The 13879-nt window shown below is 44.0% G+C and overlaps 5 protein-coding genes across 5 annotated transcripts; 4 read left to right on the forward strand and 1 right to left on the reverse strand.

The window, feature by feature from the left end:
• Positions 1 to 3: 3 nt before the first annotated feature.
• Positions 4 to 1155, forward strand: O0I10_003663 (uncharacterized protein; the record flags this gene model as incomplete). The annotated part of the gene is made up of 6 exons (XM_058483730.1): positions 4 to 67; positions 121 to 377; positions 437 to 746; positions 800 to 838; positions 896 to 1012; positions 1070 to 1155. 6 exons carry the CDS (start codon positions 4 to 6, stop codon positions 1153 to 1155), a joined length of 873 nt encoding a protein of 290 aa, XP_058345528.1.
• A 487-nt stretch (positions 1156 to 1642) lies between these two features.
• Positions 1643 to 2722, forward strand: O0I10_003664 (uncharacterized protein; the record flags this gene model as incomplete). Its single annotated transcript, XM_058483731.1, has 4 exons — positions 1643 to 1772; positions 1838 to 1846; positions 1914 to 2501; positions 2607 to 2722. The coding sequence occupies 4 exons, from the start codon at positions 1643 to 1645 to the stop codon at positions 2720 to 2722; spliced, it is 843 nt and encodes a 280-aa protein (XP_058345529.1).
• Positions 2723 to 3344: 622 nt separating this feature from the next.
• Positions 3345 to 3695, forward strand: O0I10_003665 (uncharacterized protein; the record flags this gene model as incomplete). The annotated part of the gene is made up of 2 exons (XM_058483732.1): positions 3345 to 3392; positions 3456 to 3695. 2 exons carry the CDS (start codon positions 3345 to 3347, stop codon positions 3693 to 3695), a joined length of 288 nt encoding a protein of 95 aa, XP_058345530.1.
• A 1518-nt stretch (positions 3696 to 5213) lies between these two features.
• Positions 5214 to 7561, reverse strand: O0I10_003666 (uncharacterized protein; the record flags this gene model as incomplete). The annotated part of the gene is made up of 11 exons (XM_058483733.1): positions 5214 to 5650; positions 5723 to 5884; positions 5938 to 6063; positions 6124 to 6202; positions 6257 to 6302; positions 6361 to 6533; positions 6587 to 6689; positions 6749 to 6856; positions 6915 to 6960; positions 7026 to 7400; positions 7465 to 7561. The coding sequence occupies 11 exons, from the start codon at positions 7559 to 7561 to the stop codon at positions 5214 to 5216; spliced, it is 1752 nt and encodes a 583-aa protein (XP_058345531.1).
• Positions 7562 to 8223: 662 nt separating this feature from the next.
• Positions 8224 to 12833, forward strand: O0I10_003667 (uncharacterized protein; the record flags this gene model as incomplete). The annotated part of the gene is made up of 7 exons (XM_058483734.1): positions 8224 to 8268; positions 8416 to 8616; positions 8682 to 9148; positions 9215 to 11252; positions 11318 to 12238; positions 12295 to 12549; positions 12630 to 12833. 7 exons carry the CDS (start codon positions 8224 to 8226, stop codon positions 12831 to 12833), a joined length of 4131 nt encoding a protein of 1376 aa, XP_058345532.1.
• Between the last annotated feature and the right edge of the window lie 1046 nt (positions 12834 to 13879).

The raw sequence follows: 13879 nt of genomic DNA on the forward strand, positions 1-13879 counted from the left end.
GCCATGGACCGTGTATTGCGCAACAAGATACTTGTCGTTGGTACAGGCGTACTGGATTTTGTACGAGGTAGCATGCATATCCATCCAAGCTTGTTTCTTGTTTGTTCACTGTATTGCCAGGCGTTTTCAAGTCGTGTCAACTTGACTTTCCTCAGAAGCTGGTGGACGATGAACTAAAGAAATCGAACGGCTCCCATTCTGGCATTCGTATTCCTTGGAAGATCACCACCAAATACTACGTTGCCTCGGTAGACTTTTGGTTGGACGAAATGGCTAGCGATGTCGATCACAAGGAGGTCATCAAGGGCTACACTGATCCCGACAACGGTGTTGGTCAAGTGGTGGATGCGTTCGTCTATGTGTTTCACAAGGATAACGTGAGCAAAAAAGTTTCATGCGAGGTGTATAGTGTGGTTGCTAATACAATGGTTGCTAGGTGAAGAGCTTTGAAGGTGTCAAAGATTGGATCTCATTTCTGGACAAGTATGAACCATCTATTCGATTATGCGCCGCATTGCCGTTCAAGGAAGAGAAGAAGCAAGACTTTGAAGACATTGAAGAATGGTGCCTTGATCATCAATTTGAATACGTTGATATGGATGAAAAGACCGTGGAGCCTCTTGACAAGGGTGGATGGGATCTCGCTGTTGATATACTTCAAACAAACTTGTGGGATGGTATGAAGGAGCACAAATCGTCTCATGACAAAGATGATGAGCAAGCAGCAGATGAAGAGTTACTGAGAGGTAGGTTGTTTATGGTGGAACAATCAATGTCAATGCTAAAAACGGCTACACAGAGTTACAAATGCTGAAATTGGAGAACGAGCGTGACCAAGGTATGAACCTGAAATCATCACCTATTATTATCATGAGCTTACATGTATACTTTATAGGTGAAGCTGATATGCCATCCCAGAGTGAAATCAACGAGATGCAAAAGCTCCTCTTCAATGATTTGGACAAGGAAGATGGTTTGGATAAGGCATTTGAAACGATGCAGGCTTTACGAGGTAGGAGGGTGAAGGATGCTAATTATGGAAGATGATGACGCTAACATCAAACAATAGAACAAGGCAAAGACTTACCGGATGAAGAGCGGCGGAAACTTGCAGCCAAGGTGGCCTTGTCATTTGCAGCTCAACTCGGTGTTTAGATGACATGATCCTATTTGTACATTTTGCCCATACATAAACCATGACCTTTTTTATCGAGATTGATGATTGATTGATATCTCAGACCATGCGGCATAGTGGTACATACGCCGCGGGTTTATGCTATTGTTACAGTGTTTGTTAATGCAAGGGATCTCTTATTTGTTTGCATCCATCTACGCATTTGGTTTTTATGAGGAGGGTCGATGAATCCAAGGAGACAATTAGCACATGTACATTATTGAATTCAACAAGCATCATTATTACATACAACCGAAAAAAGAAATTCGTCAACAAGAATAGCACAGGAATTTCATAGAGTGGCTCACTTTCACTGCTGCTACAGCAGACTCATTGTGTCACCAGGGGTTGCCAAGACGCTTCTAATCAGGAACTATCTTTTGACTCCGTTCATAGGTGAATAGCTCAACAACGTGCGCCGCTCCGTGTCGACCCAATTTTTCTCTCTTTTCCCGCTGGGCTACGACGATGCGGTCAGTCTTTGGATGTCTACTACTGCTTTTCATCTTTTGCTTCCTCAATGCACTATCACCCGTATTGGGTCATATGTCTCCACAAGAAGTGGATGTTTTGATGCAGCAAGATTTACTCAAAAGAGGTAAAAGTGAATGATGGTTTATATGCTTTAAAAGCAGCTTTTTAATCATTTAACTTTTTGTATAGCACCCCAAGGTATATATAATCATCCACATACGATCATTCACGAACAGCTCAAAAACCATCTACATTCTATCTCTAGCTGATACAAATCCTTCGGCACCACCAGCGAGTGGACAACAATCACAATCACAAGGAGGAGGAGGAGGTTCAGCACCTGCTGGATCGAATGGAGGAGGAGTCAACACAGCACCACAAACAGCAGCAGGATCGAGTTCAGCAGCACAAGGAGGAGGTGATGCACTTGGTGACTTACCAACATCCACCAGCTTTGGCAATACAGTGTTTCCAGGCAGTGCTAGTTTCCTTACGCCTACCGGTAGTGGATCCGTATCACCTCTTTTTCGTATCGATGGCCGAGAAAATGTCACCTTCGTTTGGGAATATGAATCGGTATCCGTACGTCCTGTCAACTTGACGCTTGCTGCAGCAGGTCCCAACTCTGTCACTTATACCATTGCCGCTCTTCAAGGCGGTGCCACCAGTGCAGAATGGCATATTGCAAACATTCCTCGAGAATCCCCTCTGATGAACGGCTACTACGAGATTCAACTCTATGATCAGCGAGGCATCTCAGCAAGCGAATCACCTGGTTGGCTATCACCCCAAACGACTTTGACCATTGCATTCTATTCCGGAGAGACGTATGCAAATGCAACCGATACAGCTGGTAAAGTTATTAAAAGCAAGGAGGGGGGAGAAAAAGAGAGAGAGTGTGCGTGTGTGTGTGTCCTAAAAAGGGGGGTTTGGTAACTGACATAATGGAAACCAATAGGTAATGATTGTCCGATATGCTTGTACGATGCTGCATCCACCTTCAAGGCATACGGTACAACACTTGGAGTTGCTCTCGTGACCTCTGCCTTCTTCATCTATGGTATCCTCTACTAAGTATGCATGCCGCATAAACGCCATATATATCAACGATTGGCTATGAGTCATTCAAGTACAAAATATACAAACAAAAAGACGGCTCTCCGGCACCTTTCTTTTTCTTGTTGCATGTCCATTCAACCTATTTCCACAATGACGCATCGGCTTATCAGCTATATTCCAACAAGATCATCATCCACACATGCTGCTGTATAAAGAGATAGTCACTTGTAATCCAAAATTAAAACAAGATCATTTACAGGGACCTATGCTGCATAATCACGAGTGATGGGTTATGGTCGTTTTTTGAATGAGCGCACGAGTATTGCCTGTCATCGGATAATCAGTTTGTTGTGATTCCTTGCATGCTGCATTATTACTGTTATGCCCCCAATGAGCGCGTAATGTCATATATCAGAGTGACATAAGGGATAAGGGAGAGGTCACATCAAGGGATGATTATGCGCGCTGTTTCAAGGGTGGGAACAAGTGCACATTGGAACGGGTGTTGGCGGATAGGGAAACGCGTTCAACCCAAATCGCATTCAGACGACATTTTAGGAAAGCACCTGCTGTTGCTGTTAAACAGAAGAGCTCTCTCTCTACAAGCACACCGAGCACACCTTTTCTTTTCTTTCCCATGGAACTCAATATTTGCTTGTATTGCGAAAAGCGTCTACTCGATGATGTATGTTGCATTCTATCATCATTCTACGCCATGACAACCATGTTCTGACTCGGTTATTTCTAGTCGCTGTCATTCTGCTCAACGACTTGTCAAGCCAAAGAAGCTGCCAAGGCACCCGACACTGAGCTATTGTTCAGCAATATCACCCACCATCATTCGCATCGTTTTCGACACTCCTCGGCAAATATGATCTGTCATAGCCCACCACTATCACGGATCTCATCCACTTCTTCCTCAACAGTCTCCTCAACGGATGATGGATCTTCCATCTTTCTTCCATCCGATGACAAGCATGTAATCTAAAACCGATTATGTGTGTTATCAACCTTTGTCTTTTTCTTCTTCACGCCTTTTTTTTGTCTCTCTCTCTCTCTCTCTCTTTTTACTTTTCACTCTTTCATATATGTTATCCTCTTTTCTTTGTCATGGCATTTCTTCCTTAGATTGTAACCATTATGTCCCCACCCCCTTTTTTTCACATTGTATGTATGGTCCCTTATCATGTACATGTCGTCCCTTTATATGCTGGCACATCTTTATGACTTATTCAGGCACAATTCCATTCGTTGTACAAAGTTTCCACTTTCCCATTGCTCACATCATTAGTATTACTTGTATAAATGTCGATCATTACTTATACGCACAGACTAATGATGGACTTGCCTCTTGCCTAGAGTGACCATGAACGCGTATTGGGTGTGTAACGGACCAAAAAGACGGGGCCTGTGCGCGGTCCAATTGATGTTGATCTTTTTTGGATCACACAAAGCTGATCCCTCCGCAACGTAAAGGTTGCGTATTACGCCCTACGATTGATAAGAGAACGATACAGAGGACATCCCACCTATCACTGGTCGTTTAATTCCTCACATGACAGCTACTTATCCCCCCCTTGCAGATAGGTATTAAGATTTTTGATGGCTACACGACGACTTTTCATAAATAGTGTGCCTCAACAAGCAGCAGGGGCGACGTCATTCGATCCACCACCACCAGGGTGTCGTTCATGATTTGATGCTTCCTTCTCATAAAAACCCCCCTCAGCTTACGCTACGATAAACATTTATTCATGCACGCCAACCTTTGTTTGTATACAGAGGATAGCATCATACTTGTTGGCGTTCTACTTGCGCATCCACAAGTCTCATTTTCCTTTCGTATGGAATCGAAGACGTAATACCGCCCCGTAACTATCGCTATCACTGGCTTCCTCAATACATCGCAATGGATCAGGAATCCAACACGTCGATAAATAGATAAAGCTGAGATGGAAGTTAAGGTTAGTGAAACCTTAACTTTGAAGCTTGGTGCGCTTTAACTCATGTGCCGCGTTTTTTTTGCTATCATGATGCACAACAAACCCCACACACAGCATCACCCATATGTGTCGAATGCCCAGGCCAATTTGTGTATGGGGTAGTGTTTTCAAAGGGTGGTATGTTGTACTATGCATATAGTGTCTCCAATGGCTCATGTCATCGCGTTGCTATGATACCAGGTGTTGCTGTGTTAATTCTGCAAGGGTCGATCGCGCACATGATTTTTCACAACGACCAAAAGTCATTCATCTGCTCGTCACACGTCATCTGTTTATTCGACTTGAATGGCTCTCTTAAAGGAAACAAGGTTCTTGACATGAAAAGTATTTACTAAGAAGATGAGTTTACAAGCAAGAAGGGGATGGCCATCAATCAATCACGATTTAAGATGATGCATGTTTAGAACGATATTGAATAACCAACGCATTCTCCCACAGAGCGATAAAGTGTATTTTCATATAGCATTATTGAGGGTGGATGAAGAAGAACAAGGGCGATGGGGTTATTCGATGTCTGATGTACAAGTTGTAGCTTCTGGTACTTCTGTGCTTGTCGTATCAGCGTTTTCAGTGGCATTCTCAGCATTGATAACAGGGGATGAATCATTGGCTGGGGCCTTGGATTGGAATCGAGGATCGGTCCGCCACTTTCCATAGCTCAAGAGTTCCATGTTGGCTGCTTCGGGTGTGATGTGTAATAACGAACCGGCATCTTCATGTTCACCTCCTTTGAGAAAGTGCTTGATAGCTTCTTCACCGAGCTTGCCTTCCTTGACATGGGGAAGGTTACTGTCGTACTTGACAACAATCCACGCGTTATTCGAATTGACCCAATGAATATCCAAAGGTACCAGTTTGGGATACAGCGCTTCAATGGACATGTCCTGCATGCCTGATGGTATGCCTGTGAGGTACAGCCGGTTTGGAAGCTCATATACAGCTACAAAAAGACAATGAGTACCATAGTCGTTGGAGGGAGGGATACCCAAAAAGGGGCGAACAATGTACTTACGTGTTGGCTCTGGACCAGTAAGATCAAGATAAGGATAATCACTTCTCATTTGATATAGCCGGTTGTAGTAAGGAATCAGTGTGCTTGCCAAGAAAGGATTCTTGTTCTCTTCAACTGCCTCTTTGTCTTCTGTTTTCTCCTTTTTCTCTTTGTTATCTTTGGCTAAATAGTAAGGATTAGCTACATGCCATGTTTTCAATCATGCATCCACTTACCTTCGGATTCATGGATATACCGCACAAAGCCAAGATAGATCGTACCAGTCATATAGGCGTCAAATCCCGCTTCATGCTGTGGTGATTCACCATCGTGGGTATAGCGGTCATAACCAGGAGCCATCTCTTTTCAAGTACCATTAGCATAGATCCTTGCCATAAGATCATCACCACCCAATATCTTACCAATACGGATATCACTTGCCATCATCTCATCATGAATTGTATTGTACAAGGGAAGTAAAGCTGTTGTATCAAAGCAACGCTATGATTATGGAGCGTTAGCTACCATATCCAATTTCTGGGATCCATTGCTTACCTTTAGCCTGGGATGAAACTCAGCCATATACTTGGTGTCGACAATGCTAAAAAAGGGGTTGGAAGATTATTAAGATGCTTGGATTGGGTTGTTTGCATACTTACTTGGACCACATATCGGTTACAATTTCTTTGAATTCATGCAAATGTTCGGGAAGGTATTGCCAAAATTGGTCCACTGTGTGACAGAGATCCAGAACACCATTATGTACAATGATTGGGCATTCAGCCGACTTGATGAGCTCGATGATGACACGGAAATTCAATTCATTCTTGATCTACAAACCATTCATTGAGCATGATGAGCTATTGGCGTGATTCAATGACTTACATATACACGTCGGGTCTTGTCTCGCTTTTCCTCGGCTGAAAGCTTAAAGATTTGCATATGCTTGGTATCACGACTTTTGGCCATCAAGAAACCATTGTATCGCCTAAATCAATACATTATGGATTAGCACATGTGATACATTATGCATTTGTGATCACTTACGGATGTTGTAGCTCTTGATGTAAAAGGCGGCGGATGAATGAATTATTGGTTTGGACCAACAATGGTGATCGTGCTTTGCCATGTTGTAGCCAATGATCGATATTTGACCTATAACAAACACACATGGTTACTATGCCACTTGCTTCTTTCCATATGGGATGCTTACCTTGTGGTTTGCAGGAACTTTTTTTGTGGTTTGGTGAGCGATTCCACTATGTAGAAAAGGAATGTGAATAAGGATGTCATGATAATGGCAAGGATGATGTGATCCACGTACAATCAATGTGATTCTGGCGGTTGATGACAGTTCTAGTTGTACCACGATAGCCTTTACTCTCGATGCCCGTCTCAGAGTAGTTGTAGAAAGGAATGCCACCATCAATGAGCTTGTTGAAATCAAACTTGTGTTCACGTAGAAACTGCAAGCTGCTGGCATTGGATAAAAAGGTACGCTGGCTCGACATGCCTTCAGTATCGCCACCGAAAATGAAAAAGTTGAAGGGCTTGGCTGTGTAATGTCGATCATCCACCTTTTTAAAGGCGCATACGCCGTATTGAATAATCGAAAACTCTTTGGCTGCCTGTCGCATCTTTCGATATCGATCGTTCATATCATCGCTGTGCTGAAAATGGTGACCACTCGTCATTAAGCCTATTGGAGAAAACGAGTATAAGGTATCGTCCACGTTGAACACTGCAAGGCGTCTCATTCATACCAGTAAACTCGGCATCGATCGATATGCAATCAGCCTCCAGCAATGCTTTCTTGATTTCAGGCAAGGATCGTACGAAATCTTGTTTGAGGATCTCCATGATCTGGAAGCGAAAGAGGAAGGGACCTTGACAAGGGAAGCGTACCCTCTATTTGACATTACGCGACTGCTTTTTAATCAACCTTTGCCCCCTTCTTTTTTTTGCATGGCTCATCAAGTAGAAGATATAGTACGGATATGAAGAAGAATGATTGTAGGTGCATGGGAATGGGTGGATGATAACCCTGGACGCAGTAGACAATGGCACATTTTTTGGATGCAAATTCATTCATGAAGCGATAAGCAAGACGTCGATGCATGAATTCGCACTACATCCAAGACATCCCTTTTCATTGATTCGACCACCACGTTTGAAAACTTCAAAAGTGATCCATTGTGTACAATAAAGGCTAGCAGATTGTACCATATCCACTCATACTATCGACCCACATTACACTGATGCATCATGGCATGGACGAAGAAAGTTTATTCCAAACGTGCATTTATATGACAAAAGGGCACTTTCAAGCATGTAGAGTATGACCAGGAAGATCATTGTCGGTATCCTTTGTGTATGTGTATGTGTGTGTGTGCGCGTGTGTATGTTTGCACATGTGAGGAGAAAGGGAAGACTAAAGAGAGTAAGCTCCGGTCAGTCACATAGAGAGCCCCTTCTTCCTTCTTCCTATCTATGGCCTTCAACTCTATCCATCGTTCACGTTAATGACACTAAGAGACAAGGGAGAGCCTGATATTGAACCCGTGCAGGTAAACCATTTCCACCATTCCCATGGGCGTGCTTTATGCAAGATGATTGGCGACCTTGGTTCCAGAATCCAGTGACACTTTTCTACACCACCCCCCTTCAATGACCCACATTGTGATATCCATCTAATATACAAAGTTCATTTGTAGTTCCATAGCGCCAAGGAACTGGACGCTGACTTCGCTTCCATGCTGGCAGTATATCGAGACAAGGAAACAGAGCACAACTGGGAGTCGAGAGACAAGTCGGTTACGCGCCTTCGAGCTATTTTACGAGGAGACTCGAATGAAAAGTTCCATGACAACTTGTTACTCGGGTTTCGACAAATGGTGGATGGCATTATCAAAGCTGTAAGTGCAAACATACACAACAAGTACGTTGCTATGGAATTAATCCCATTTTGTTTGTCTCCAAGGTGGAAAGTTTACGTACATCGCTTGCATTGAATGCTCTTACACTGGTTGGAGAAATCGGCATTTATCTTGGACGATCCATCGATCATTACATCTATGAGCGACTTGCAGATTGTTTGGTGCGATGTTCAACAACAACCAAAAAAGTGATTGCTTCAGCATCTCTCAAAGCAACGACGACCTTTTTACGACATGCAACATATTATCACAAGGTCATGAATATGCTCGCTATTTCGATGAATGAAAAGAACAACCAGGCACGCGACTTTACAATCACCTACGTCAAAACAATCCTTCAATCACACGCACATCGAGATCATACACGAGCCATCATGGATCGATCCGGCAACACGGAGATCATGGTCAAGATACTCACCAAGGGTATAAATGATGCGACACCATCGGTCAGAGAGAATTGTCGAGAAGCGTTTTGGATATTCTGGGAATATTGGAGAGAACGTGGTGAAAAGTACGGTTTTACTCTTGGAGATGGAGAGTGATGTCTTATCATTTGTTCTTATTCTTGTTTCTGCAGTATTCTCAAAAATTTACAGCCGCCAGCAAGGAAAGCATTGGAAAAGTCAAAAGCAGCAGCTCTTGCATCAGCATCAAAGCAACGAGGTCTACGAAGTCCAACGAATTCGAGCAGCTCTCTAGGATCACATCGCAACATGGGTGATGCGCATGACTCTGTATCGCCATCTTCATCCAGTGCATCCAATGGATCTGGTACATCAAACGAGCAGCATTCTCATCATGACATACCCCGAACAATCACTCGTTCAATATCACCAAGAGCTTCATCACCATCCATTCGAAGCACGTCACCCCATTTAATGCGTTCAACTTATGGATCACCACCACCTGTGCCATCACAACTTCATGCATCCTATATGGCACCACCCACATCTCCTCCGCCACCACCCGCCACAAACGCCACTCGAAAGACACGTGTACCCGGCTTATCTCGGAAAAAGTCGACTATTGGATCCGGCGCCAAACGCAAATTGAGTCTCATGTCCATGTTGACCCATGATGATTTATCAATGCGATGTGATGGATTACACATGTTGGCACGCAAATTGGCTAGTCATCCTTACAGCACCATTCATGATCTTTCGGGTATCCATATTGACAGTTCTTCGGGTGCAGTCGATGGTCCAAAGTTGAAGGAGGTTGTTTGGGGGATGTTTCAAGAAGACAATGTGCGTTTGTATGAGACATTATCCTCATGGGAAGGAGTGGCTGGTCTATTGATGAAATTGGTTCCTTTCGACGAGTATATACCCAAGCTGATTTTGGATGCGTCGGCAGATGCTGTTTCTCTCAAGACCGAAGATGACATTACCAAGTTTGAATTCGCCAATCAAGCCTTCAAAAAGGTCAAGATATTCTTACGACGACATGATCCTGATCTTGCTGAACGACTCTTTGCCGCAGTGGATGAAGTTGGGGGCTTAGGTTCAAGTACACCATCGCTAAGACGGCAAGCAAGCAACATGATGATGATGATGGGTGGTAAGAAAGATCCAATGCGGCAACCAGCTGTACGTCGCAAACTCACCAGCCGCTATCTCGAATGGCTTGATGAGTTGGTTATGCCTATCCTTGGCTTGGATGTCAACACCAATGAAGAATCGGAGGCCGATTTAGCAGCAGCAGCTGAATGGATTGGAGATGTACCTGACAACGTGGCCTCAACATGGTTCGATTCGGATGCACATGTACGACAATGCCTAGCAAAATTGTTACCCCCTGTCAGCACATCAGCGCCTGGTTCTATTGTTCATACACCCTTGGTTTCACTTGTTGCTCATTTACGTCTCGTCAACCAAAAGCTATTTGAGATTGCCGCTTCAGCGTATGACACATCCACAGTCAACAAGATCAGCCGAGTGCTTGGTATCCATATTCGAGCTATTCCTGATTACGTGTGTCAAGCAGCACCGATTGATCATGAACCAGAACAAGTCTCAGATGTTGATGATGATCTACAATTGGAAGAACAACAACCTATTCAAGATGAAGTGGAAATGGCATCTGTTACATCACATGATCCAGTGGCAACTGATACCAGCCCGGCAACAACACAAGATACACCCAATTCGATACCGCAGCAATCACCCATCAATGAAACGATCCCAACTTCACCAGTAGTTACCCAGCCAACCATTTATAATGAAACAGCATCTCGCCATCACCATGACAACGACACCCTGGAATTAGATTCACAAGTTACTTCTTCACCTCCTCCACCACCTCCTATTTCTCATGAGCCTCATTCTCCATCCGTGGCACCACCACCACCACCACCACCATCTCAACCTGTCATGGAATCGATGCCGGATACCCCAGCAGCCGAAGAGCCCATTAAATCACCCATACCACCTTACCCCACTGAATCTGTTCCTGAACCAGAGCCATCACCAGAGCCAAGTAGACCATCTCCCACTTCATATGCCCCTCCTCATGATACACCAACAACCTCAGCTTACAATACTGCCTCCGACATGACAACCACCACCACCAATGGAATGCACATGGATGATCTTACAATTCCTATTTCTGCACCAGTAAGTTTTGGCGTCGATGTTTGATTATATTCTTGCTCATTGTATGAATGCATTCATTGTTGTAGTATCACAATGACACACCAGCACATCCACTCGTTCCAAATAATCACAAAGCAGACGATATGCCACGTACGGATGCTCCCATTAATGGAATACTCACTCACCATCACGATGATATCCATCGTCAGCATCAAGGATTGAATGGCTTAATGGCACACAATTCATCACTACACCATGAAGACTTTGATCATTCGAGAAATATTGATTTTGCGCCTAATTCGCTTAATGATCGATCGAGTGTTTCGGGCAGTGAAGCAGGTCTTGTATCCTTGGATTCAGCCACATCACCAACACCACCACTACCACCATCGAGACATCAGCATGCCACACGACCCACCATCAGCACTGAAACAAGCAACAACAACAACAACAACAAACCCCCTCGTCGTATTCAAGGCACAATGACACATGTTCCATACTTTGCACCCAAGCAAGTGGATGATCCTTTGCCTGTATTTGCCGAGAATAAGCGATCGGAGGCGAATGTAGCAGCAGCAGGCCGTGGTGGCAAAGATAAGACAGCGACATTGTATGCTATGGTGGATAAGCTCAAATCGGCATCGGCTGACAATGGGACCTTCCGTAAGTTGGCGCGCTTGGCACGTGAAGCATCCATCATCCAACCATGGGATCAAGGTGGTGCCAATGAAGCATACAGTGAGGTGTGGGCAGGTGCTGATAACAATGGTGGTAATTTTGTGGAGCTCATGCAAGGCATCTTTATCTACCTTGGTGATGGCGGCAATGATCATGGTTGTAGCAAAACAGTATCGATGATTACCGTTTTGGATCTCATACGTCAGCTGCTGGTTACTCAAGTGGGATTATTCAAGTATTACGAACGTAAGGTGGATGCTCAAGGCATGAGTCTAGAAGCACGATTGACTGAAAGATTATTGGTTGTGCGAGCCAATGATGATCCCTCGGTACGTATGTCAACATACAAAAGTGAACGCATGGCTCATGGCATATATATGATTAGGTATCAACGGGTGCTGAGGATGCCCTGGATACATTATTGAGCGTATTGGAGCCACACAATGCTTTTGACATGATGATCGCCTATCTCATACATCGGTTGATCCTAGCCCCGTCATCGGAAGATCAGAACAATCAATCGCGGTATCACCCCGTGGGGACAGCATTTACATATTTGGGTAAATGCGTAAGGGAGGTTAGCGACACATTCTTTGTCGACGAATGGCTTTCTCAAGGTGGTGCCATGGTGTTCATCAGGGTGAGTTTCATCATCGTCATCATCACACACTCGCCTTTTGTGATTCTTTATTCTCACCCTTCTATTTTTCTTGACGATAGGGCATGAACCATCCCATGATTCACGTACGCAAATCAACTGTAGAGTCTATTGTCGAATTTCAATCAATATTGGGCGATGACATTTATCAATTCTTGGACGATCTACGAGCAGATCAGGCAAATTTAGTCAAACATTACGTTTCTCGGGCTGTAAAGCAACGCTCAAGCCATAGCAGTTTCACCCCTCCTAGCCATCAGCTTTGAATATACAAATCTTTCCCTCGCACGCAATCGAATATTATTCCCCCCTTTTTTTCTTCCCTGATTATCATCGTATCTAATATCGTTAACTTTTTCTATACATCACTCGCCACTTGATGATATGACAGGGGGTTGGCACTGGTGCATGAGGAGAGAGAGAGAGAGAGGAAACGCAACATGGTAGTGATAACGAGGAGTGCATTCATGGAAACGTTCTGTATGTATATATTCACCGTGTTGCGCCCTTACTTGTCCCTGCATTATAGTGGATAGAGCGCTAAGCGAGAGAGTGTGGTGTGTGGGTGGGTGATAGAGGGTCACGGAAAAGAAATTTAATATGACACGGATGTGCTGCATAAATGGAAAAAAAGCCAAGGGATCACGTGTGATGTAATTGTGTATGCACATAGGAAGCGCCTATCGCACCGCATTGGCATCACATACAGAAAGCAGGGATCTGGCGTCAGCGTTGATTGCAGATCAGTTGATAAAAAGTCATCATATACATATCTATGCTCCTTTGCTTTGATGTTGTGAATGTGGTGGCGCTGTATCCTAGCAACCCCATCATCGTCGTGTTTTTTGTTTCCTCGCCCCTTGCTGCTCATTAGAGCTTCCAAGCTAGAAAGCCCGCTGGACGTGATTCAAATACTAGCAGCACACGCTCTATACACTAACGCACAAAAACACAACACCAACTAATCCAGGGAACAGAGCAAAAAACGAGAGAACGTGCGTACGTAGGAGTAGTAATGAAAATTACACCGAGTGTCCCATTCATGTTTTGTCCCATTGTGATGCGCCCATACATACATACACATATCATCGTTGTCCCCAAAGCATCATCCATTTCCATGTTCAACAACATCCATGTGGTTGCTTTGGTCATTGTTCAGGCTTGCCAAACAGTTAAACGTGCATGGACGTAAAAGGGTACATCGGTGAAAAAGAGGTATCACCCCTGTGTGGTGCCTATATTTACTATATTATTCCAGGCCACCACCATGGCTTTTTTTCCCTTTTATCTTTGCCTAACATTTATCTTTTTT

The sequence above is a fragment of the Lichtheimia ornata genome (genome assembly GCF_029851405.1).
Source record: "Lichtheimia ornata isolate CBS 291.66 chromosome Unknown scaffold00012, whole genome shotgun sequence".
Lineage (NCBI taxonomy): Eukaryota > Fungi > Mucoromycota > Mucoromycetes > Mucorales > Lichtheimiaceae > Lichtheimia > Lichtheimia ornata.